The sequence below is a fragment of the Carcharodon carcharias genome, chromosome 6 (assembly GCF_017639515.1).
Source record: "Carcharodon carcharias isolate sCarCar2 chromosome 6, sCarCar2.pri, whole genome shotgun sequence".
In the NCBI taxonomy this organism is placed as follows: Eukaryota; Metazoa; Chordata; class Chondrichthyes; order Lamniformes; family Lamnidae; genus Carcharodon; species Carcharodon carcharias.
The window spans coordinates 1,628,390-1,653,457 of NC_054472.1; the positions used below are offsets into that span (position 1 = coordinate 1,628,390).

At 52.0% G+C, this 25,068-nt stretch overlaps 2 protein-coding genes across 10 annotated transcripts in view; one reads left to right on the forward strand and one right to left on the reverse strand.

Moving 5' to 3' along the window:
* Positions 1 to 17,647, reverse strand: part of nt5c3a (5'-nucleotidase, cytosolic IIIA) — a 39,826-nt gene extending 22,179 nt beyond the window's left edge. The window contains exons 1-3 of one of the 5 annotated variants that reach the window (XM_041189158.1): positions 17,616 to 17,647; positions 1,482 to 1,542; positions 1,260 to 1,368 (exon numbers count right to left, since the gene is read on the reverse strand). In XM_041189158.1, the coding sequence (XP_041045092.1) occupies positions 1,260 to 1,361 (102 nt within the window). In that variant the 5' untranslated portion in view covers positions 1,362 to 1,368; positions 1,482 to 1,542; positions 17,616 to 17,647. Of the gene's footprint in view, positions 1 to 1,259; positions 1,369 to 1,466; positions 1,543 to 16,234; positions 16,393 to 17,615 lie in introns of those variants that run through there. The other 4 variants (XM_041189159.1, XM_041189157.1, XM_041189160.1 and 1 more) reach the window with 4 other exon arrangements.
* A 1,760-nt stretch (positions 17,648 to 19,407) lies between these two features.
* bbs9 (Bardet-Biedl syndrome 9) overlaps positions 19,408 to 25,068 on the forward strand; it is a 505,659-nt gene continuing 499,998 nt past the window's right edge. For all 5 annotated transcript variants that reach the window (XR_005943329.1, XM_041190083.1, XM_041190082.1 and 2 more), the window contains exon 1: positions 19,408 to 19,589. The gene's annotated coding sequence lies outside the window, so the exon portion shown is untranslated. The remainder of the gene's footprint in view (positions 19,590 to 25,068) is intronic.

Genomic DNA, 25,068 nt, shown 5'->3' on the forward strand with positions numbered 1-25,068 from the left:
TGTTTTTATTTCAGATTTCCAGCAGTATTTTGCTTTTATTTTAGCATCAAACAAATTGCCTCGGTCAAATAAAAGACAGTGAGAGCCAAATGACATGTGAAAAGCAAAGGCAGGAAACGAGAAATGAGGACGTGGGAGCAAGGAAAACATGGGGATTGGATTCAAAATCAAAATTAACAGAGCTGAAAAATACAGAAGATCCACCTGCTTCAAAAACAAAAGGACAGGAACATGGAATGCAGTCTTGCCTGCTGACACTATTCTGATGAAGGTTCTCCCTTCACCCAAACAGTCCCCTTTCCAGACACTAACACATCCACACTGAGTCCTTCTGTAGTGAAACTGGAGGATGTAACTACAGTCCTCAAGTCAATGTTTAGACCACAGGCCTGCAGATGAGATATTGCCCATAAAGCACTGGATAGGATATTATATTCAAATGTATGTTTCATTTCTACTGGACAGGGCTTATTTTTTAAATTATATGCTTGAAGGGCAATTTATGACATACTTGTTGCAAACATTCTAAAATTATATCCGTTCCTGGGTAACAGTAATTATGACAGCAATTCCCACTGTAACCCTATACTCAAACAATGCAGGTATTTGACTGCCACCATTTATAAATTCCTCTGTCTGTCAATGTTTCTAAAGCAGCTTTCATACATCTCAGACACAGGAGAAAAACTTCACCTCAGCTTATCAATGTGACAGCAGGTTTTAGAACCTGGTTACAGATTTTTCTAAAATGATGCAGAGCAGCTATTTTTCTAGGAAAATGCGCAACCTATAAAGCTAATTATCCATTTGCAACTAAATGAGTTAACCAACAGATTGACCAATCTCTGCATGTTAATACAGCACTCGAGAGTGTGTGACAGGCCGCATTTTTTCAGAATGTTATTCAACCTGAAATTTCTAGAAAGCATACCTCTTAGATCTGCAACTCTGTTTATCCATCGACTGTGCTATGGGGTGGGAAGCCAAGGACAGTAAGTTGATCCATGTTCAGCACAGGGATCTTTCATAATCTCTACACTATTCAGCTGCTTTGATAATTATGGGTGTCTACTAAGGATCCAGTGCAAGAAGTCACCCACAAAAAGATAAAATATACATGGTTGTAGAAAACTGACTTTGTACCATATTCGTAAAAACATACTACAAAATGGGTATTTAGCAATTACTGAAGTACTGCTGCACATAACACCAAGCAGCGCTGTCTGTGGAATATGGATTTTGCTCTGTTCAGTAGATACCTGTGTGTGTAGTGCAGCATATTTTCTCCTCATTAACCTTTGACTCCGTCCTGCAGTCACGAGAGCGATGCCCAGCAACATCCAGAGCCACAGTACTTGCATACAACAGCTAACAGAGAAATAATCAATTAAACTACTTTTTAAAAACCTTCCAGGTCTGAGCTCAAATTGCAGAAATCTCTCAACTGTGTGCAAAAGCACATATACCTGCAAATGGTTTACCTGCAGATGGTTTGTAACACAAGATGAGCACAGGTTTCTATAAGGCCGTCCTTGCTGCAATCTGCAGAAGTGATAGGAAAAATGTTTTGATCATCAAAAGCCCTTATATGAAGGCACAGCCCAAAATAGCAGAACCAATCACTTTAACGCAGTGCCATGATACCACAAATAGAAGGTCGTGTGAAAAAGCCAGTAAGAATTTCAGTTTATCAGTTTGTGCCTGAAGAAAACTTGCGACCTTTTAGGTGCATTAAACTGGGTTAAATGCAGTAGACAAGATCCAAAACATTTGATATACACAAACAGAACATGTTTTGTTGAATGCAGAAGTGTTGCCTAAAACTGGAAGGATATAAACGGCACAAAGCTGCTGAGTTTAAGGAAACTGAAACACCTTGTATCATGTACAATCAAAGCAACATCAGTTGCATTTCACATGGAACTATAAGAAAGTTTGCTTTGTTTTTCTTCACCTCTCTTTCCAAAAATTCTTTCATGGTTGGAAAATTTCAAAAGATTCCAACATCCTGTGTCCAGCATTTTATTCTATCTTGCTCATTGATGTGATTCCTCATTTTAATTGCAATCAAAAACTAAGTCATTGTCACAAAGTAATTAATTAACTCATCAGACAGATCCGATCTTTTGTATCAGTGCTTAAGATATTGAGAACATAAATCTTTCAAAGTCCAGCTTAAAAATTCCAATGACAAATTTTAATTTTAGCTTTCGTGATGATTTCTAAAATTCCCTATTCTGCTTTTTTGAAAAAGTATGACAGAAGTTCCATTAAATCAGAATTCTCAAACAGCATGGTTAGTAATTCAATCCATCATTTTGGTTACAAAAGCATCTGTTATGAGCAGCAGTACATCATTTACATACTAGATGAAGATTAATAGTCTATATCTTGGTGAGCTACTCCTACAAAACAGCCAACTGCTCTGCAGTACTTCGCTGTTAGGACTCTGGAAAACAACACCACATTGCAAAACCCATATGAGGCAAAGAATAATCAATGTAACAATAGGCAAGACTTACAGAATAACATAAGTGATGCAAAGGCCAAAGATTAAAACCTCGAATTACAACACCCATGTTCGACAAGCAACATCTATCATGTATTTAAAAGCAATAGCCATCTTCCAAAGATCTGTACAGCAATTATTTAAAACTTGTTTGCTTAAAAAAAAACAAATTTTGCTGTAAGCTGTAGCTTATTTCACTAACTCCACACCCACAATTAGGAAATGCAGCACACTCAGATAGAATATTTTATCTCAGAGAATAGCCATGAGACAGGCTCAAATTTTCATTTATGCAGCACATTTTACCTGAGAAGATAGGCATCTTGGTTTAACATCTCACCTGAAAGATAGCACATCTAACATTGCAGCACTCCAATCACACACTGGAATCTTGCTCCAGTCTCCAGAGTGGGACTTAAGACCACAAGTTTCTGACTCAAGAGGCGAGAGTGCTACCTGCTGAGCCAGGGTTGACACCCAATCATCCACAAATTGAAATAACTAAATAAGTACAATTAAAATATAAACAATACAATATTCAATGCAAAAGATCATTATAATGAGACAGTCGCATAGTGAAGTGACCATATTGTCTGCAATAGAAGACTGACAATGATCTAGGGTGAAGATGACCATTAATGTAAAGTGGATTCGAAGACTGACGCTGAGTTGAAACTAAACACTTGTAATGGAAAACAAGCAGGACATAGGGAATGCTGACCACCTAACTAGAACCCAGCAAGGAGACTGGTAAAAGGAAATTTTCGCATTGATATCAGAAAATTCTCCTCTGCATTGTGATAAACAGATAAATTAAACTTCCAGACTGAATTAGTAGAGGTGAAAGACCTGGAATTATTTAAGGAATTGATTGGATTCCTGCCTTGGGAGAAATTTCACAATCTTCTTAGAAAGGTGAATTCAGATGAACTGGATGACCTGCCTCATCTGTAATTATCTTGCGATGAATGTGTTTAATAATGTTCCTGTGACGTGCCTTGGGACCTTTTACTAGAAGTACAGGTTGCTGATAGATTTTTTTGGTTCTTCAATGCATGATCTTGATTGGTGTCTCACACCCATTATAACCAAGAACAAATGTGGGCTTAGAAAACCATGAACCAATCCAACTTGAACATCTATTGCCATTTCTCCATTGTCACTGGGTCAAACTCCTGGAATTCCCTACCCAACAACATTGTGGGGGTACCTTCACATGGGGACTAGTGCAGTTCACCACTATCTTCTCAAAGGGGAACTAGTAATAGGCCACAAAAGCCAGCATTGCTAGTCATGCTTACATCCTGAGAAAAAATGTTTTGACAGTGACTTTCTGTAAAGCTATTGCAAACTTCCTGAAGTCGTTTTTCAGAAATGAACTATGAATTACCTTTCAAAATTACACTTATTTCACATTTTAACTGCCATGTGATTTACAGTTCAATGCTATTACACCAAGACAGTTACTTCCACTATTAATGCCATTTTCTGTCCTTTTAGTGTTTGCATAATTGATCATTCTTTTTCATTAAAACATGTACATTTTTAGATGAAAATGCAAACTGAGTGAAATTGTTGTAATGAATTCACTAAAATAAGACAAAATATTTGAGACATCAATTTAAGATACACTTTCATACTTCAGAAGGTACAGACAAATGCTTGAATTATTACTTTCTAAAGTTATAATTCAGCAAACCTGTTCCACAACATTGTGTTATCTCAGAACATACTTCATGTTAATGCTTGAGAAGTGTGGATACGTGTCCCTGTTAGGAAATAGAGATAGTTTAAGTTATATTGGTATTTGTTGGTGTTAGGAATGAGTTTTAGCTTTAATGTTTTAAATTTGATTTGTATTTCTGCATGTGTTAAGAAAAGGTCAAATTGAGTTTTAGTTTCACTTTAAAAAGTGCCTGCATTTTTAATGAGAGTTTTACTGTTGCAGCTAAGTTAAACAAAGAGTAGAGAAACTGGGCTGTTGCCTAGCAACAGGGGCCCCAGAGAGACAGCTCCCTCCCATGGACATGCACACAATAAACTCGAAACAGCAGTTTGATTTTGGAAGCTTGAGTTCAATTGGCTTTGAAAGTAGCTGCCAGGAGAGACTGTAGCAAACGGGACAGATAGCCGGTCCCAAGCTAAAGTAAAGACCTCAACAATCCAGGGTGTGGAACAGGAGAAAATCCCGAAGACCTTCTAGTCAAAGGAAGAACAGGAACCTGGAAAAGGTCCTGTTAAGTGAAGTTAAGAGTGAGGGGCAGAGAGAAAGGCTGCAAGCTTCAGATTTAAAAAGAGGCAAAAACTGCAGAAAGCAGATTTAAAGAGAGAACAGCTTGCACGAGGCAAGAAGGTCCAAAGAGACGGCTGAAGGTTTGTAACTCTTTGCTATGGGCATGTGAAACAGTGGTGTACTGATGATGGCTGAGTCAGAGAGTGAGTGCGTGGAAGACAGCTTGAATGCATGTGGTGACCCAGGGGAGAGGAACATCAGAAGGAAAGTTCGAAGCCCTGGAGGTGAACCCTTGCGGAAGGCGTCGGTTTGGGAGAAGGTTCCAAAGCGAGTTCCTGGAGAGTGGACATTGGAAATCCTCGTGCAAAAGACGGAGTTCAGTGAGACCGGTTGGCTCATGGTGGGACAAGCGTCTGGAAGGAGTTGGTCTGAGATCCATATCATCTGGTTGAGGTGGCATCTGTCACTTGGTTTCAGAGTGTGGTGTGTCTGACCACAGGGTGTCTATTGGTTTACATGGACTGTGTGCTTACTGTGAATATTAGAGTATAAGATAGCATTTGTAACTTGTGTTATCCTTACAAATCTGCATATATCTGTAAAGGTACAGTTGTGGGTGAAGGAGTATTGTAATATAGTTCATCTTTTCTTGTTAAATAAATGTATTATTCTTTTGTTAAAAGTTAATTAGCTGACTCCGGTGGCTCTGCTCAATAGCCACTTTCCCAAGCATCTCGACAAACAAATTAAAAGTTGGGATCTATCAAGCTGGGCTGCAGTCTGGGATCAGGCTTGTCCAGGGATAACCTCAGCTGGGATCATAACATCCCATAAAGGCACATTGACCATTCATTGCACCAGGATGGGTGGTATCCGAACTTAGTGGTCTGCAATGTGCTAGAACCCCATTCTGACTCAATCTGAGCCTAAATGTGTAGGTAAATACATAATTTTGATATTGTATTTGCCAAATAATAAATAGATGAATTTGTGAGCAATTATTCAATTTATATCCAAATTATGTTCTGGACCACATTATTAGAATTGAACTCCTTGTTTCAGACACAACAACCTACCGATCTCTGCAAAGTTGACTGATGGCTGTTAAAACATGGACACTGCCCATATAAACTGATAACTCAAAGACAAAGTACAACAGAAGAACAATCCTCATTAAAGATGTAACCAAGGCTAGGGTTCCAAAGCAACCGAGATTGCATTTTCCAGAAAATTGAATCCCAACTGCCTCAGATATGACACACGAAATGTTGTAGTTACAATGGGGGTGCAATGGGGCATGAATTTGTCATGCCCATGTTCAATCCAATCTGCTGGGGGAGGAAAGAGGGGGGAGAACTCAAAGGACAAATGCATATTTATTGCTTTGGCATAATTTTATGGAAGTTTGGGGACATGATCCAGGGATCCACTGTTTTGAAATCTACAGCAATTCAGCATTAAGGAGGAAGAGACAGAAAATGAGTTTGACAACGTTACAGAGCAAGAGAGAACTCAGCAACCTGAGCAGTATGATTGGAGGCACTGGGATTCCACTCATGCCCTCCTACATGTAGACCCAGGGACTGCTGCAGGTCAGTGTTCATAGCATTCCACCCTTTTTGAGCGTGCATAATGGTTTGTTCAGTGCATACACAGATGTGAATCACACTGCGTCGGGGTATATTTCAGAAGCCCCCAAAAGAGCTGGTTTTCCTCTGTGTGCTCAACCAGGGGCTAGAAATACTGACTGCATATGCAAAAAAGTAGGTGGCAGGCAACAATGTGAACAATTACTAGAATGATTATTTGACTGGGCCAGAGATGTAAGGAGCAGTGGAGGCCAAAAGGAAGGGAAATTATTTCCTTACACAAGTTTTGAGTAGGCTTCAATAACACAGCAATTCCTGTCATATATGTAAACACGCACCAAACCTTTAGAAAACCAAGGTTACCACTTTCACAAGAATGAGGTACCTGTAACTAGCTATGGCATGATAATAATATTGCCAATACTACAGTGTAAGCAATTGTTTACAATCTGAACTATGATTTAAAAGATCCCTTTGGGAAAAGCCTGTGAATTTTCACTATGGCTACATCAGTACTATGTATTTCGGGGGCGCAGTTCAATGCAAGTTTCTCTTTTATATTTAGCACAGCAGTGCAGTATAGCAGGTCTGGCACCACTCACTCTAAGGTAATTAGCTTTCCATGATGTACCATAGGCATCTCTCACCATTAGTAAGAGAAAATTGTTCAGACAACTTAGGAGACACCACTCCACAAGCATGCAGTAAGGTGAGGCAGGCTTCCATGAAGTACAACATCCGGTATGGGGATTGAAGCTCCCCACATTCCTCCCCGTCCCCAGGGTGCTTGACCGCCCTAACAGCTCCCCCCTCCCCCACAACCCAAAATACCTGACACCCACTCTCTCCACCGCCACGTGCCTGAACCCCACATCCCGCACCCACTCATTCTCTGTTCTCCCCTGGGGTGCTTGACCACCTCATGTAACACGGGTACCAGAAGCCCTGCCTCTCCATTCCTCCCACACACCCGTGGGTGCCAGACTCTCACTCTGCACAGGTGCCTGACACCCGTCCCATCTCCCCAGTCTTGTGGGTACCTGAGTTCCACCCTCTCTCCATGCAGGTGCCCGAGACCCACCCCCCACTCCGCACGCATGCCTAAGCCCTGTCTGCCCCCTCTCCTCCTCCCTGCGGGTGCCTGAACCCTGCCTCAACTCCCCCTTCAGCCCAGGGTGCCTGACTCTCCTTCTCACTCTCTCCTCCCCCACTTTGCACTCTCTCTCTCACTCTTCCCCCAATCTCTCACTCCAACCCCCCCCCTACCACAGGGTGCATGACCTACAACCCCCTCTCTCTGTCACCCCCTTCTCCCTCTCTAGTCCCCCCCTCTCCTCTCTCTCTCCCTCCCCGCCTTACCCCCTCTGTCCCCACCCCCCTTCCCCTCCCCTCTTGGTTCCCTCATCTCTCGGTCCCCCCACACCCACCCTCTCCCCTCTCGGTTCCCTCATCTCTCGATCCCCCCCCCACCCCAACTCTCACGCCCCCCCCCCCCCGCCCCCCCACACCCCCCCCCCCCACCCCACCCTCTCGGTTCTCTACCCCCACCTCCCTCCTCCCCTTCGCTCTCTCCAACCCCCTTCTCGGTTCTCCCCACCACGCCGGTTCCCTCCCCCACCCCCTGCCCCCGTTCGCTCCCCCCACCCCCCCTCTCGGTTCTCTCTCTAACCCCCCCCCCCCCCACCCCCTTCCCTCTCGGTTCTCCCCCTACCCTCCCCCACCTCTCAGTTGCCCCCCACCCTCTCGGTTCTCTCCGCCCCCCCCCCCCTTCCCCTCTCGGTTCCCCCCCACCCCCTCCCTCTCCCCTCTCGGTTCTCTCTCCCCCCTCGGTTCTCTCTCCCCTCCATTCTCTCTCCGCCCCACCCTCCCCTCTCGGTTCTCTCTCTCCACCCTCCCCTCTCGGTTCTCTCTCCCCTCCATTCTCTCTCCGCCCCACCCTCCCCTCTCGGTTCTCTCTCTCCCCCCTCCCCCTCTCGGTTCTCTCTCCCCCCACCTCCCGGTTCTCTCTTTCCCCCCCCCGTCCCCCTCTCTTGGTTCTCTCTCCCACCTCTCCCCCTCTCCTCTCGGTTCTCTCCCCCCCCCACCTCTCCCTCTCCCCTCTCGGTTCCCTCCCCACCCCCCCTTCCTCTCGGTTCCCTCCCCACCACGCCCTCTCCCTCTCGGTTCCCTCCCCACCCCCCCTCCCTCCCTCTCGGTTCCCCCCCCCCCCCTCGGTTCCCTCCCCTCCCCCCCTCCCCCCACACCCCCCTCTCCCCCTCCCCTCTCTCTCTAACCCCTTCTCTCCCTCCCTCCCCCCCTCCACTCGCTCTCCCCCCCTCTCTCTCTCCCTCCCTCCTCCCCACTCCTCCCTCTCTCTCTCCCCCCCTCCTCTCTCTCCCTCCCTCCTCCCCACTCCTCCCTCTCTCTCTCCCCCCCTCCTCTCTCCCTCCCTCCTCCCCACCCCTCCCTCTCTCTCTCCCCCCCTCCTCTCTCTCTCTCTCTCTCCCCCCCTCCTCTCTCTCTCTCCACCCCTCCTCTCTCTCTCTCCACCCCTCCTCTCTCTCTCTCCACCCCCTCCTCTCTCTCTCTCTCCACCCCCTCCTCTCTCTCTCTCTCTCCACCCCCTCTCTCTCTCTCTCTCCACCCCCTCCTCTCTCTCTCTCCACCCCCTCCTCTCTCTCTCTCTCCACCCCCTCCTCTCTCTCTCTCTCTCCACCCCCTCCTCTCTCTCTCTCTCCACCCCCTCCTCTCTCTCTCTCTCCACCCCCTCCTCTCTCTCTCTCTCCACCCCCTCCTCTCTCTCTCTCCACCCCCTCCTCTCTCTCTCTCTCCACCCCCTCCTCTCTCTCTCTCTCCACCCCCTCCTCTCTCTCTCTCTCCACCCCCTCCTCTCTCTCTCTCCACCCCCTCCTCTCTCTCTCTCTCCACCCCCTCCTCTCTCTCTCTCTCCACCCCCTCCTCTCTCTCTCTCTCCACCCCCTCCTCTCTCTCTCTCTCCACCCCCTCCTCTCTCTCTCTCTCCACCCCCTCCTCTCTCTCTCTCTCCACCCCCTCCTCTCTCTCTCTCTCTCCACCCCTCCTCCTCTCTCTCTCCACCCCCTCCTCTCTCTCTCCACCCCCTCCTCTCTCTCTCCACCCCCTCCTCTCTCTCTCCACCCCCTCCTCTCTCTCTCTCTCCACCCCCTCCTCTCTCTCTCTCTCCACCCCCTCCTCTCTCTCTCTCTCTCCACCCCCTCCTCTCTCTCTCTCTCCACCCCCTCCTCTCTCTCTCTCTCTCCACCCTCCTCTCTCTCTCTCTCCACCCTCCTCTCTCTCTCTCTCCACCCTCCTCTCTCTCTCTCCACCCTCCTCTCTCTCTCTCTCCACCCTCCTCTCTCTCTCCACCCTCCTCTCTCTCTCTCTCCCCCCTCCTCTCTCTCCCCCCCTCCCCCTCTCTCTCCCCCTGTTCACGCTCTCTCTAGCCCCTATTTTCTCTCGTTACCCCCCTTCACCCCCCCAACCCCTCTCTCTCCCCCCACCCCTCTCTCTCTCTCCCCCATCCCTCTCACTCTCTCTCCCCCCCCATCCCTCTCACTCTCTCTCCCCCCCCACCCCTCTCACTCTCTCTCCCCCCCCACCCCTCTCACTCTCCCCCCCCACCCCTCTCTCTCTCCCCCCCCACCCCTCTCTCTCTCCCCCCCCACCCCTCTTTCTCTCATCCCCCCCACCCCTCTCTCACTACCCCCTCTCTCTCCCCACCTCTCTCTCCCCCCACCCCTCTCTCTCCCCCTCTCTCGCTCCCCCCCTCTCTCACTCTCTCCCCCCCTCTCTCTATCCCCCCCTCTCTCTCTCCCCGTTCGCGCTCTCTCTAGCCCCTATTTTCTCTCTTGTTACCCCCCTTCACCCCCCCAACCCCTCTCTCTCTCCCCCACCCCTCTCTCTCTCTCTCCACCCCACCCCTCTCTCCCCCTCTGCGCTCTCTCTAGCCCCTATTTTCTCTCTTGTTACCCCCCTTCACCCCCCCAACCCCTCTCTCTCTCTCCGCCCCACCCCTCTCTCTCTCTCTCCACCCCTCCCTCCTCTCTCTCTCCACCCCTCCCTCCTCTCTCTCTCCACCCCTCCCTCCTCTCTCTCTCCACCCCTCCCTCCTCTCTCTCTCCACCCCTCCCTCCTCTCTCTCTCCACCCCTCCCTCCTCTCTCTCCCCCCTCCCTCCTCTCTCTCTCCCCCCTCCCTCCTCTCTCTCTCCCCCCCTCCTCTCTCTCTCCCCCTGTTCGCGCTCTCTCTAGCCCCTATTTTCTCTCTTGTTACCCCCCTTCACCCCCCCAACTCCCTCTCCCTCCCTCCCCCCAACTCACTCCCTCTCCCTCCCTCCCCCCAACTCACTCCCTCTCCCTCCCTCCCCCCAACTCACTCCCTCTCCCTCCCTCCCCCCAACTCACTCCCTCTCCCTCCCTCCCCCCAACTCACTCCCTCTCCCTCCCTCCCCCCAACTCACTCCCTCTCCCTCCCTCCCCCCAACTCACTCCCTCTCCCTCCCTCCCCCCAACTCACTCCCTCTCCCTCCCTCCCCCAACTCACTCCCTCTCCCTCCCTCCCCCCAACTCACTCCCTCTCCCTCCCTCCCCCCAACTCACTCCCTCTCCCTCCCTCCCCCCAACTCACTCCCTCTCCCTCCCTCCCCCCAACTCACTCCCTCTCCCTCCCTCCCCCCAACTCACTCCCTCTCCCTCCCTCCCCCCAACTCACTCCCTCTCCCTCCCTCCCCCCAACTCACTCCCTCTCCCTCCCTCCCCCCAACTCACTCCCTCTCCCTCCCTCCCCCCAACTCACTCCCTCTCCCTCCCTCCCCCCAACTCACTCCCTCTCCCTCCCTCCCCCCAACTCACTCCCTCTCCCTCCCTCCCCCCAACTCACTCCCTCTCCCTCCCTCCCCCCAACTCACTCCCTCTCCCTCCCTCCCCCCAACTCACTCCCTCTCCCTCCCTCCCCCCAACTCACTCCCTCTCCCTCCCTCCCCCCAACTCACTCCCTCTCCCTCCCTCCCCCCAACTCACTCCCTCTCCCTCCCTCCCCCCAACTCACTCCCTCTCCCTCCCTCCCCCCAACTCACTCCCTCTCCCTCCCTCCCCCCAACTCACTCCCTCTCCCTCCCTCCCCCCAACTCACTCCCTCTCCCTCCCTCCCCCCAACTCACTCCCTCTCCCTCCCTCCCCCCAACTCACTCCCTCTCCCTCCCTCCCCCCAACTCACTCCCTCTCCCTCCCTCCCCCCAACTCACTCCCTCTCCCTCCCTCCCCCCAACTCACTCCCTCTCCCTCCCTCCCCCCAACTCACTCCCTCTCCCTCCCTCCCCCCAACTCACTCCCTCTCCCTCCCTCCCCCCAACTCACTCCCTCTCCCTCCCTCCCCCCAACTCACTCCCTCTCCCTCCCTCCCCCCAACTCACTCCCTCTCCCTCCCTCCCCCCAACTCACTCCCTCTCCCTCCCTCCCCCCAACTCACTCCCTCTCCCTCCCTCCCCCCAACTCACTCCCTCTCCCTCCCTCCCCCCAACTCACTCCCTCTCCCTCCCTCCCCCCAACTCACTCCCTCTCCCTCCCTCCCCCCAACTCACTCCCTCTCCCTCCCTCCCCCCAACTCACTCCCTCTCCCTCCCTCCCCCCAACTCACTCCCTCTCCCTCCCTCCCCCCAACTCACTCCCTCTCCCTCCCTCCCCCAACTCACTCCCTCTCCCTCCCTCCCCCCAACTCACTCCCTCTCCCTCCCTCCCCCCAACTCACTCCCTCTCCCTCCCTCCCCCCAACTCACTCCCTCTCCCTCCCTCCCCCCAACTCACTCCCTCTCCCTCCCTCCCCCCAACTCACTCCCTCTCCCTCCCTCCCCCCAACTCACTCCCTCTCCCTCCCTCCCCCCAACTCACTCCCTCTCCCTCCCTCCCCCCAACTCACTCCCTCTCCCTCCCTCCCCCCAACTCACTCCCTCTCCCTCCCTCCCCCCAACTCACTCCCTCTCCCTCCCTCCCCCCAACTCACTCCCTCTCCCTCCCTCCCCCCAACTCACTCCCTCTCCCTCCCTCCCCCCAACTCACTCCCTCTCCCTCCCTCCCCCCAACTCACTCCCTCTCCCTCCCTCCCCCCAACTCACTCCCTCTCCCTCCCTCCCCCCAACTCACTCCCTCTCCCTCCCTCCCCCCAACTCACTCCCTCTCCCTCCCTCCCCCCAACTCACTCCCTCTCCCTCCCTCCCCCCAACTCACTCCCTCTCCCTCCCTCCCCCCAACTCACTCCCTCTCCCTCCCTCCCCCCAACTCACTCCCTCTCCCTCCCTCCCCCCAACTCACTCCCTCTCCCTCCCTCCCCCCAACTCACTCCCTCTCCCTCCCTCCCCCCAACTCACTCCCTCTCCCTCCCTCCCCCCAACTCACTCCCTCTCCCTCCCTCCCCCCAACTCACTCCCTCTCCCTCCCTCCCCCCAACTCACTCCCTCTCCCTCCCTCCCCCCAACTCACTCCCTCTCCCTCCCTCCCCCCAACTCACTCCCTCTCCCTCCCTCCCCCCAACTCACTCCCTCTCCCTCCCTCCCCCCAACTCACTCCCTCTCCCTCCCTCCCCCCAACTCACTCCCTCTCCCTCCCTCCCCCCAACTCACTCCCTCTCCCTCCCTCCCCCCAACTCACTCCCTCTCCCTCCCTCCCCCCCAACTCACTCCCTCTCCCTCCCTCCCCCCAACTCACTCCCTCTCCCTCCCTCCCCCCAACTCACTCCCTCTCCCTCCCTCCCCCCAACTCACTCCCTCTCCCTCCCTCCCCCCAACTCACTCCCTCTCCCTCCCTCCCCCCAACTCACTCCCTCTCCCTCCCTCCCCCCAACTCACTCCCTCTCCCTCCCTCCCCCCAACTCACTCCCTCTCCCTCCCTCCCCCCAACTCACTCACTCTCCCTCCCTCCCCCCAACTCACTCACTCTCCCTCCCTCCCCCCAACTCACTCCCTCTCCCTCCCTCCCCCCAACTCACTCACTCTCCCTCCCTCCCCCCAACTCACTCACTCTCCCTCCCTCCCCCCAACTCACTCACTCTCCCTCCCTCCCCCCAACTCACTCCCTCTCCCTCCCTCCCCCCAACTCACTCACTCTCCCTCCCTCCCCCCAACTCACTCCCTCTCCCTCCCTCCCCCCAACTCACTCCCTCTCCCTCCCTCCCCCCAACTCACTCCCTCTCCCTCCCTCCCCCCAACTCACTCCCTCTCCCTCCCTCCCCCCAACTCACTCCCTCTCCCTCCCTCCCCCCAACTCACTCCCTCTCCCTCCCTCCCCCCAACTCACTCCCTCTCCCTCCCTCCCCCCAACTCACTCACTCTCCCTCCCTCCCCCCAACTCACTCCCTCTCCCTCCCTCCCCCCAACTCACTCCCTCTCCCTCCCTCCCCCCAACTCACTCCCTCTCCCTCCCTCCCCCCAACTCACTCCCTCTCCCTCCCTCCCCCCAACTCACTCACTCTCCCTCCCTCCCCCCAACTCACTCCCTCTCCCTCCCTCCCCCCAACTCACTCCCTCTCCCTCCCTCCCCCCAACTCACTCCCTCTCCCTCCCTCCCCCCAACTCACTCCCTCTCCCTCCCTCCCCCCAACTCACTCCCTCTCCCTCCCTCCCCCCAACTCACTCCCTCTCCCTCCCTCCCCCCAACTCACTCCCTCTCCCTCCCTCCCCCCAACTCACTCCCTCTCCCTCCCTCCCCCCAACTCACTCCCTCTCCCTCCCTCCCCCCAACTCACTCCCTCTCCCTCCCTCCCCCCAACTCACTCCCTCTCCCTCCCTCCCCCCAACTCACTCACTCTCCCTCCCTCCCCCCAACTCACTCCCTCTCCCTCCCTCCCCCCAACTCACTCACTCTCCCTCCCTCCCCCCAACTCACTCACTCTCCCTCCCTCCCCCCAACTCACTCCCTCTCCCTCCCTCCCCCCAACTCACTCACTCTCCCTCCCTCCCCCCAACTCACTCACTCTCCCTCCCTCCCCCCAACTCACTCACTCTCCCTCCCTCCCCCCAACTCACTCACTCTCCCTCCCTCCCCCCAACTCACTCACTCTCCCTCCCTCCCCCCAACTCACTCACTCTCCCTCCCTCCCCCAACTCACTCACTCTCCCTCCCTCCCCCCAACTCACTCACTCTCCCTCCCTCCCCCCAACTCACTCACTCTCCCTCCCTCCCCCCAACTCACTCACTCTCCCTCCCTCCCCCCAACTCACTCACTCTCCCTCCCTCCCCCCAACTCACTCACTCTCCCTCCCTCCCCCCAACTCACTCACTCTCCCTCCCTCCCCCCAACTCACTCACTCTCTCCCTCCCTCCCCCCAACTCACTCACTCTCCCTCCCTCCCCCCAACTCACTCACTCTCCCTCCCTCCCCCCAACTCACTCACTCTCCCTCCCTCCCCCCAACTCACTCACTCTCCCTCCCTCCCCCCAACTCACTCACTCTCCCTCCCTCCCCCCAACTCACTCACTCTCCCTCCCTCCCCCCAACTCACTCACTCTCCCTCCTCCCCCCAACTCACTCACTCTCCCTCCCTCCCCCCAACTCACTCACTCTCCCTCCCTCCCCCCAACTCACTCACTCTCCCTCCCTCCCCCCAACTCACTCACTCTCCCTCCCTCCCCCCAACTCACTCACTCTCCCTCCCTCCCCCCAACTCACTCACTCTCCCTCCCTCCCCCCAACTCACTCACTCTCCCTCCCTCCCCCCAACTCCACCACTCTCCCTCCTCCCCAACTCACTCACTCTCCCTCCCCCCAACTCACTCACTCTCCCTCCCCCCAACTCACTCACTCTCCCTCCCCCCAACTCACTCACTCACTCTCCCTCCCCCCAACTCACTCACTCACTCTCCCTCCCCCCAACTCTTTCCTCCCTCCCTCTCCCTCCCCCCAACTCTCTCTCCCTCTCCCCCCTCCCTCCTCTCTCTCTCTCTCCCCTCCCTCTCTCTCCTCCCCCCTCCCTCTCTCTCTCCTCTCTCCTCCCCCCTCTCTCTCCCCTCTCCTCCCCTCTCTCTCTCCTCTCTCCTCCCCCCTCTCTCTCCCCTCTCCTCCCCTCTCTCTCCCCTCTCCCCCCTCTCTCTCTCTCTCTCCCCTGCACCTCTCACTCTCTCTCTCCCCTGCCCCCTCTCTCTCTCTCTCCCCTGCCCTCTCTCTCTCTCTCTCCCCTGCCCCCTCTCTCTCTCTCTCCCCTCCCCCCTCTCTCTCTCCCCCCTCTCTCTCTCTCTCTCCCCTATCTCTCTCTCTCTCCCCTATCTCTCTCTCTCTCTCCCCTATCTCTCTCTCTCTCCCCTATCTCTCTCTCTCCCCTCTCTCTCTCTCTCCCCTATCTCTCTCTCTCTCTCCCCTCTCTCTCTCTCTCTCTCCCCTCTCTCTCACCCCTCTCTCTCTCTCTCTCCCCTCCCCCCTCTCTCTCTCCCCTCCCCCCTCTCTCTCTCTCTCCCCCCTCTCTCTCTCTCTCCCCCCCCTCTCTCCTCTCCCCCCCCCTCTCTCTCTCTCTCCCCCCCTCTCTCTCTTCCCCCTCCCGCCCCTCTCTCTCTTCCCCCTCCCTCCCCTCTCTCTCTCCCCCCTCCCGCCCCTCTCTCTCTCCCCCCTCCCGCCCCTCTCTCTCTCCCCCTGTCCGCGGTCTCTCTAGCCCCTATTTTCTCTCTTGTTACCCCCCTTCACCACCCCCACCCCCCCTCCAGTCGGAGTCTGACCAGCTCCCGGGACTCACACCTGCCTCATGACCGCTCCTGTCTGCCCGTGTGTCCCCGGGTGGCGGCCTTTGTGACTTCGGCAGCGGCCGGAGGCCTCAAGCCGGCGCCGGGTAAACAGCCCCCTCTCCGCCAGGGGCTACGTCCCGGGACAACCCCAACCCCAACCCCAACCCCTTCCCCGGGCTCAGTCCCGGGTAAACCCGCTCACCCACCATCTCGATGATCTTGGTCTTGCGGCCCGCTTTTTTCTTCATGGTAAATATATATTGTGCTAATACGGCGCCTCCGAACAGGACACAAACACCGGCTCCGGCCACCGCGCCCAACTTCACCACCGCCACTCGGTCCATCCGTGCCAGCCCCGCCCGCCCGCCCGTCCGTCACACCGCGCCTGCGCAGAGCTGGTCCCCGCCCACCAATCGTAACACGCCTGCGCCGAGCTGCCCCACCCCACCCCGCGCCCGCCAGCCAGTCGCAGCGCGTCTGCGTAGAGCTGGGCCCCGCCCGCCAGTCGCAGCGCGCCTGCGCTGATCTAGGTCAGGCCCGAGGGCGGGAAACGCGACCGAGTGAAGCTGACTTTGGTGAGGCGCTTTCTGCCCGACCAGAGGTTGTGTCAGCTTTGGGCCTAGCGGAAAATGCCGGGCTGGGGGTGACAGCATTGGCTATTCCACCTGACCTCTCTGTGTTTGTGTCTTTGGAAGAGTGATTGACCTGGTCCCATTCGCTGGCCTTTTCCATAGCTCTGCAAATATTTTCGCTTGAACCCAATTCCTTTTCAGTTGTAATCGATCAAAATACTGCGGATGCTGGAAATGTGAAATAAAAACAGAAAATGCTGGAAAATCTCAGCAGGTCTGGCAGCGTCTGTGGAGAGAGGAACAGTTAAGGTGCCAGGTCTAACCCGACTTCGTCGGACACCTTTCCATTGTACCAGCCTCCATCACACTCTTAAGGCAGCGCCACCCAGACCGGTGCGCAAAGATGTTTTCCCTCCTGCTGCATTTCATTCTTTTGCCTTAAAATGGTGTCCTTTGGTTCTCGACTTTTCCACCAAAGGGAACAGTTAGTTATCTACTCTGTCCAGACCTGCATGGTTTTGAACAAATCTATTAAAACTTCTCTCCATCTTCTCTCAAGAAAACATACCCACTGTTTCCAATCTATCCACATCACTGAAGTTCCTCATCCCTAGAGCCGTTCTTGTGAATCTTTCATGCGCCAACACCTTCATATCCTCAAGTGTGGTGCCCATAACTGGACACAATACTACAATTGAGGCCGATCCAGCGTTTCATACAAGCTTATCACAACTTCCTGGCCTTTGTACTCTATGCCCCTATGTATAAAGCCCAGGATCCTATATATTTTATTAACTGCTTCCTACTTCTAAAGACCTCCTTTGGTGCTGTAATGATTGTTTAATTTATTATGTTCTACTTAGCTTTAAGCAATTTATGCTTCAAAAGTGAGGGGCATGGACAGGGTGGATAGGGAGCAGCTGTTCCCCTTAGTTGAAGGGTCAGTCACAAAGGGGCATAAGTTCAAGGTGAGGGGCAGGAGGTTTTGGGGGGATGTGAGGAGAAACGTTTTTACCCAGAAGGTGGTGACGGTCTGGAATGCACTGCCTGGGAGGGTGGTGGAGGCAGGTTGCCTCACATCCTTTAATAGGTACCTGGATGAGCACTTGGCAGGTCATAACATTCAAGGCTATGGGCCAAGTGCTGGTAAATGGGACTAGGTAGGTAGGTCAGGTGTTTCTCACGTGTCGGTGCAGACTCGATGAGCTGAAGGGCCTCTTCTGCACTGTGATTCTGTGAAAAGTAATTGATATTTTATTTTTAAAAAGCTGCTGTTAGAAATGATTATTTGTTGTAATTTCTCCAAATGTTTTCTCAACAAGGGAGGTTATGCTGGAACTGTATAAAATGCTGGTTAGGTCACAGCTAGCGTATTGCGTGCAGTTCTGAAATCCGTATTATCAGAAGCATGTGATTGCACTGGAGACAGTGCAGAGGAGATTTACCAGGATGTAGCCTGGGCTGGAGAGTTTTATTTATGAGGAGAGATTGGATACACTGGGGTTATTTTCCTTGGAGCAGAGGAGATTGAGGGGGGACGTGATTGGGGTTTATAAAATTATGAGGGGCATAGATAGGGTAGACAGGAAGGAACTTTTCCCCTTGGTAGAGGGATTAATAACCAAGGGGCATAGATTTAAGGTAAGGGGCAGGAGGTTTAGAGGGGATGTGAGGAAGAATTTTTTCACCCAGAGGGTGGTGGGAATCTTGAACTCACTGCCTGATAGGGTGGTAGTGGCAGAAACCCTCATAACATTTCAGAAGTATTTGGATGTGCACTTGCAATGCCATGGCATACAGGGCTATGGACCTAGTGCTGGACAATGGGATTAGAATAGTTAGGTACTTGTGTGACTGGCACAGACTTGGTGGGCCGAAGGGCCTTTTTCTGTGTGTGGACATCTGTGACTCTATGCTCCCATTTGTCATATTGACTGGAACACACGAAGCCTGAAGATGAAACCCATTCCTTCCCCCATTTGGAGGTCAGCATCAAAACCCCATTTAAACATGTGGAAATCAGCAGTTTATGTTAAGACCGGATTCGTGGAACAGGTTGGATGGTGCCCCGGGGCCTTGTGGGCAACAAGGAACTACTTGGCTTGCCGCATTGTTCCAGTGAAGCCCAACGCAAACTGGAGGAACAACACCTGATCTTCCGACTAGGCACTTTACAGCCTTCCGGACTGAATATTGAATTCAACAACTTTAGGTAGGTCTTGACATCCCTCCTCCATCCCCACCCCCTTTCTGTTTCCCCCTTCCTTTTTTTTCCAATAAATTATAAAGATTTTCCTTTTCCCACCTATTTCCATTATTTAAAAAAAAACACCCCCACTAGAGCTATACCTTGAGTGCCCTACCATCCATTCTTAATTAGCACATTCGTTTAGATAATATCACCAACTTTAACTCCTATGTGTTCTTTTGTACTATTGTGGTTGACATCTTTTGATGATCTGCTTCTATCACTGCTTGTTTGTCCCTACAACCACATCCCCACTCCACTTCTCTCTCTCTCTCCGCCCCCCCACACACACACCTTAAACCAGCTTATATTTCAGCTCGTTCCTGGACTCGAACTCAAGTTCTGTCGAAGGGTCATGAGGACACGAAACGTCAACTCTTTTCTTCTCCGCCGATGCTGCCAGACCTGCTGAGTTTTTCCAGGTAATTCTGTTTTTGTTTTTGTTTTGGATTTCCAGCATCCGCAGTTTTTTTTTTGTTTTTAATACTACAATTCCCGTCAGCCCCGCCGGATCGGCGCCAGGAACTTCCGGTCCTGCGCAGTACCGGAGCGTCGCTCTCTAGCGGCGCCATGACAACGGCGGAGCGGGCAGCGGGCTGAGTGAGCGATCCCAGGCCGCACCGCCTCCGAGCCGCCTCCAGCTAACACCGACCTCGGGTACCCGTGGCCGTGGCCGTGGCCGTGGCCGTGGCCGGTGTCTGCCTGGTTGCAATGTGCCTGAGTTTGCAGAGCCGAGTGGAGGTGAGTGATGCTGAGCCGGGCCACAGGGTCCCCCCCAGTCCTTGGTGGGGGGGGGAGAGGGAGGGGGTTTAATCTCCGGGATCACGGAGAAGGTTCCACCTCCCCCTCCCCCTCCCCCTCAAACCAGGGGCGGGGGGGGGGGGGCGACGGCCTGAGCAGCTGCTCCATCATCCGCTGGGAAAGCTTTCCACTTCAAGTTAAAACAACCCCAGCCCGCTTCCAGCTGCCTGGGGCTGCAAAGCCGCTTTAGGCTCCACAAATCCTGGGGCTTTACCTGGCTGACACCTTTATCCGAAGGGTTCAGCACAGTTACTGTCCCATATGTCACATTCAGCTACACAGTTCTCACTTCTGTCCCGCCCCTGTGATTTATATCGATGTTCATTGGCTGTTAACGAGTATTTGTCTCATCTGCAACCCTTTTGTAAAATGCGTTTTAATAAGTGTAAAACTCTTCAGGTAACTCCTGTCTCGCTCAGGCAGCAAACTAACTGCAAGTAGGGAATTGTTGTTGGAGGAACAGGTAACACCCGCTGATCGTGGAAAGGACAGGAGTTGACCAGCTGGACCAGACTCGTCCTGGCACGAGTGGAAAAAGTGACGCAAAGCTAATTCAAGCAGGGAATGATGCACAATATATTTTGTTTCTCCACACTCTTTCCCTTGGAAAATAACATGGAGTATTGGAAAGATTTTCAGGCTAACATGCAGACCACGTCATCAAGTCCTGGAGTGAAACTTGAACCCGGATCAGAGGCAGAAGTGCCATTAACCGCGAGCCACAAGACCTGGGCTGCATAATATATTGAATGAGGTTAAAGTAGTTGCTTCCAGCATAAAAAAAAGCAAAGGTTTATGGTAGTCATCAATTGGCTGTTGTTGGAACCATATCTACAAGGACTATATTTTCTTTTGAAATTCGAAAGGACATTGCATTATTTGGACACTTGGGAGCTGACCTGCATTTCTTTAAAAGAGCCGTAAGTTGAAATTCGACTGGAACAAACATACCTTTTCCAAGAAATCACATGACATTAGCTGAATGACCAGCATGGTAATTGTGGAGGAGAGCTATTTGTCTGTTTGAACTGCAGTCACTTTTATTAATGGAAAAAACACTGGTTTAAAGGCAAAAACCTGGCGATTTACTGGAAGTTACCTGATGGAGGAGTTTTATGTTTTGAACACAGTTGGGAATGAAGTGAGAAGGGAAAAGCTGCCCAACTCATGCTCCTTGCCTTGCTTGAACTATAGTGTGGTTATCAGTATCGAACTAGGAATCCTCACCTCAGGGGAAGTTGTCTGTATTTGGAAACCCAAGAGGCTGAGATGAGAAGGATTGATCCAGCTCTATTTTCCTCCACACTGAAGCGCTGTTGGTGAGAATCTTCAGACGTCTACTGTGGCTGGTGACCCATCCTCATACAAGGGAGCACCAGATCAACAGCATTAACATCCTGTGAACTTTATTCTTTTTATAAAGTTTTTCCTTCGTGTGTGTGTGTGTGTTTAGTGGGGCGGTGGGGGTATATGGAATTTTAAAAGGGATAGATAGTTACACTTCCGGATGACAAATTGCATGTTAACCAGTCCTTGCAACCTCTTTTAAAAAAGCAAGTTTTATTTTATAATGAATCAAGCATTGAGTTTATTAAAGAAGCCTGGTTTAGGTGTCTCTAATTCTGGGTCTAACAGTGGCGAAAGTAAACAATTGGCTATTTTGCTTAGTGAATTAAACATTTACGCTAATGGTACAACCTGTGGAGTAGTGGAGCTAGATAAACTGTGCACTCACTCCATACCAGTCATAACACTGTTGCTATTGTGTGGGTTGTCATCATTATGACTGGCTGTCCCTCGATTCAAGGAGTATGTCTTTTCAGCATTGCAGGTTTCTGCCATGGGCCTTCAAGTTACTGAACAGGTCAATTTTTGTCCCGCAAATCTTTGGGCAGATGGGGCAGGGCCTCCCACAAGGTAGTAGGAGCTGGAGTGCAGGATTCACTTACTTTTCTTTCCTTCTCTGCCTCATCATTAGGACGTTGGGGCTCAAAGCGTGATGAACAAATTGTCACCATTCTGAGCAATTGGTGGCAACTCCTCCTGGTTATCAAGGTCTATGCTGCTTTGCTTCAAGAGCTTTGGAGTGCCGTTGAAACATTTTCTTTCTCTTCCCAAGAATATTGGCCATTTGAGAGTTGCGAGAACAGGACCTGGCAGAGGAATGAAGGGATGTGGAGAATGGGTAGGAGAGTGGCATTTAAACTCAAGATCAGTCATGATCATATTGAATGGGGGAGCCCTTGACGGGCCATATAGTTTACTCCTGCTCCTACAACTTGTGTTTTGTAAGAGAGAGAGATCAACGCACACAGACAAAGACAAAAACAAATTGCATTCTAACAGGATAAAAAATGTACAAGACGACAAATAACCTTGTTTTTGGCCATCTGGGCACAGTGGTTAGTCCACCGAAGTTGGTTCAGTACATGTTTTACTTGAATGCTTCTGGAACTATCTTCAAGAAGGGCACACACATTTCTTTAATGGTGGGAGGCAGTGGCTTGGTGGTATTCTCACTGGACTAATAACCTAGAGATGCAGGGTATTGCTTTGGGGACCTGGGTTTGGATCCCACAGTGGCAGATGATGGAATTTGAACTCAATTAAAATCTGGAATTATAAGTCTAATGATGACCATGGTAGTAGATGGTTGTAAAAACCCATCTTGTTCACAAATCCCTTTAGGGAAGGAAATGTGCTGTCCTTATCTGGTCTGGTCTACATGCGACTCCAGACCCACAGCAATGTGGTTGACTCTTAACTGCCCTCTGAAATGGCCTAACAAGGCACTCAATTGGATCAAACTGTTACAAAGCCTATAAGGAATGAAACCAGATGGACCACTTGGCATCGACTTAGGCACTGGTGGTAACAACAGCACACGCAGCCCTGTTGACCCTGCAAAGTCCTGCTTACTAACATCTGGGATCTTGTGCCAAAATTGGGAGAGCTATCACACAGACTAGTTAAGGCATACTCACGGAATCAAACCTTACAGATAATGTCCCAAGACACCACCATACCATCCCTGGGTATGTCCTGACCCACCAGCAGGACAGACCCAGCAGAGGTGGCGGCACAGTGGTATACAGTTGGGAGGGAGTTGCCCTGGGAGTCCTCAACATCAACTTTGGACCCCATGAAGTCTTATGGCATCAGGTCAAACATGGCAAGGAAACCTCCTGATTATCATGTGCTGCCACTCAACCCACCCTCAGCTGATGAACAGTGCGCCTCTATGTTGATCACAACTTGGAGGAATCACTGAGAGTGGAAAGGGTGCAGAATATACTCTGGGTGGGGAATTTCAATGTCCATCACCAAGACTGGCTAGGTACCACTATTGGTGAGACCTAGCTGGCTGAGTCTTAAAGGACATAGCTGCTAGATTAAGTCTGTGGTAGGTGGTGAGAGAACCAACAGGAGGGAAAAATGTACTTGACCTTATCCTCACCAATCTGCCTGCTGCAGATGCATTTGTGCATGATAACATTGGTAGGAGTGACCACTGCACGGTCCTTGTGAAAACGAGGTCCCATCTTCACATTGAGGATATCCTCCATCCTGTTGTGTGGCATGATCGCTGTGCTAAATGGGATAGATTTCAAACAGATTTAGCAACTGATGACTGAGCAATCATCAGGCACTGTGGGCCATAAGCAGCAAAATTGTATTCACCCTGTAACAATTGTGCTCAACCTGTTACAATCTGTAATCTCGTGGCTTGGCATATCCACCACTCTACCATTACCACCAAGCCAGAGGACCAACCCTCCTTCAATGAGGAGTGCAGGAGGACATGCTAGGAGCAGCACTAGGCATAGCTAAAAATGAGGTGTCAACCTGGTGAAGCTACAAATCAGGACTACTTGCATGTCAAACAGCCTAAGCAGCAAGCAATAGAGCTAAATGACCCCACAACCAAAGGTTCAGATCTAAGCTCTGAAGTCCTTCCACATCCTGTCGTGAATGGTGGTGGAGGAGGCTGCACAAATATCCCCATTCTCAATGATGGGAGAGCCCAGCACACCAGTGCAAAAGATAAGACTGAAGCATTTGCAAGAATCTTCAGGCAGAAGTGCCGAGTGGATGATCCATTTCAGCCTCCTCCCGTGGTCTCCAGCTTCACAGATGCCAGTCTTCAGCCAATTCGATTCATTCCACGTGATAGCAAGAAACAGTGAAGGCACTGGATACTGCAAAGGCAATGGGCCCTGACTATGTTCTGGCAATATACTGAAGTCTTCTGCTCCAGAGCTTGCCACGCCCCTGGACAAGCTGTTCCTGTAGAGCAGCAACAATGGCATTAACCTGGCAATGTGCAAAAATTGCTCAGGTATGTCCCGTTCTCAAAAAGCAGGACAAATCCAACTCGGCCAGTTACCGCCCCATCAGTCTACTCTCCATCATCAGTAAAGTAATGGAAGAGATCAGCAACAGTGCTATCAAGTGGCATTTGCTTAGCAATAACCTGCCCACTGATGCTCAGTTTGGGTTCACCAGGGCCACTCAGCTCCTGACCTCATTACAGCCTTGGTTCAAACATGGACAAAAGAGCTGAACTCCAGAGGTAAGGTGAGAGTGACTGCCCTTGATGTCAAGGCAGCATTTGACCGAGTGTGGCATCAAGGACCCCGAGTACAACTGGAGTCACTGAGAATCAGGGGGAAAACTCTTCTCTTTGGAGTCATACCTAGCACAAAGGAAGATGGTTGTGGTTGCTGGAGGTGAGTCATCTCAGTTCTAGGATATCACTGCAAGAGTTCCTCAGGATAGTGTCCTAGGCTTAACCATCTTCAGCTGCTTCGTCAATGACCTTACTTCCATCATAAGGTCAGAAATGGGCATGTTCACTGATGATTGCCCAATGTTCATCATTCACAACTCCTCAGATATTGAAGCAGTCCATGTCCAAATGCAGCAAGACCTGGACAATATCCAGGCTTGGGCTGACAAATGGCAAGGAACATTTGTGCCCCACAGGTGCCAAATAATGACCATCTCTAACAAGAGAGAACCTAACCATTGCCTCTTGACATTCAATGGCATTACCATCACTGAATCCCCCACTATCAACACCTTGGGGGTGACCAGAAACTGAACTGGACCAGCCACATAAATACTGTGGCTACAAGAGCAGGTCGGGCTAGGAATCTTGCGGTGAGTAACCCACCTACTGACTCCCCAAAGCCTGTCCACCATCTACAAGGTACAAGTCAGGAATGTGATGAACAACAACATTCAAAAAGCTCAACACCATCCAGGACAAAGCAGCCTGCTTGATTGGCACCCCATCCACAAACATTCACCCCCTCCTCCATTGACACACAGTGGCAGCAGTGTGTACTATGTACAAGATGCACTGCAGGAATTCACTAAGGCTCCTTAGACAGTACCTTCTAAATCCATGACCTCT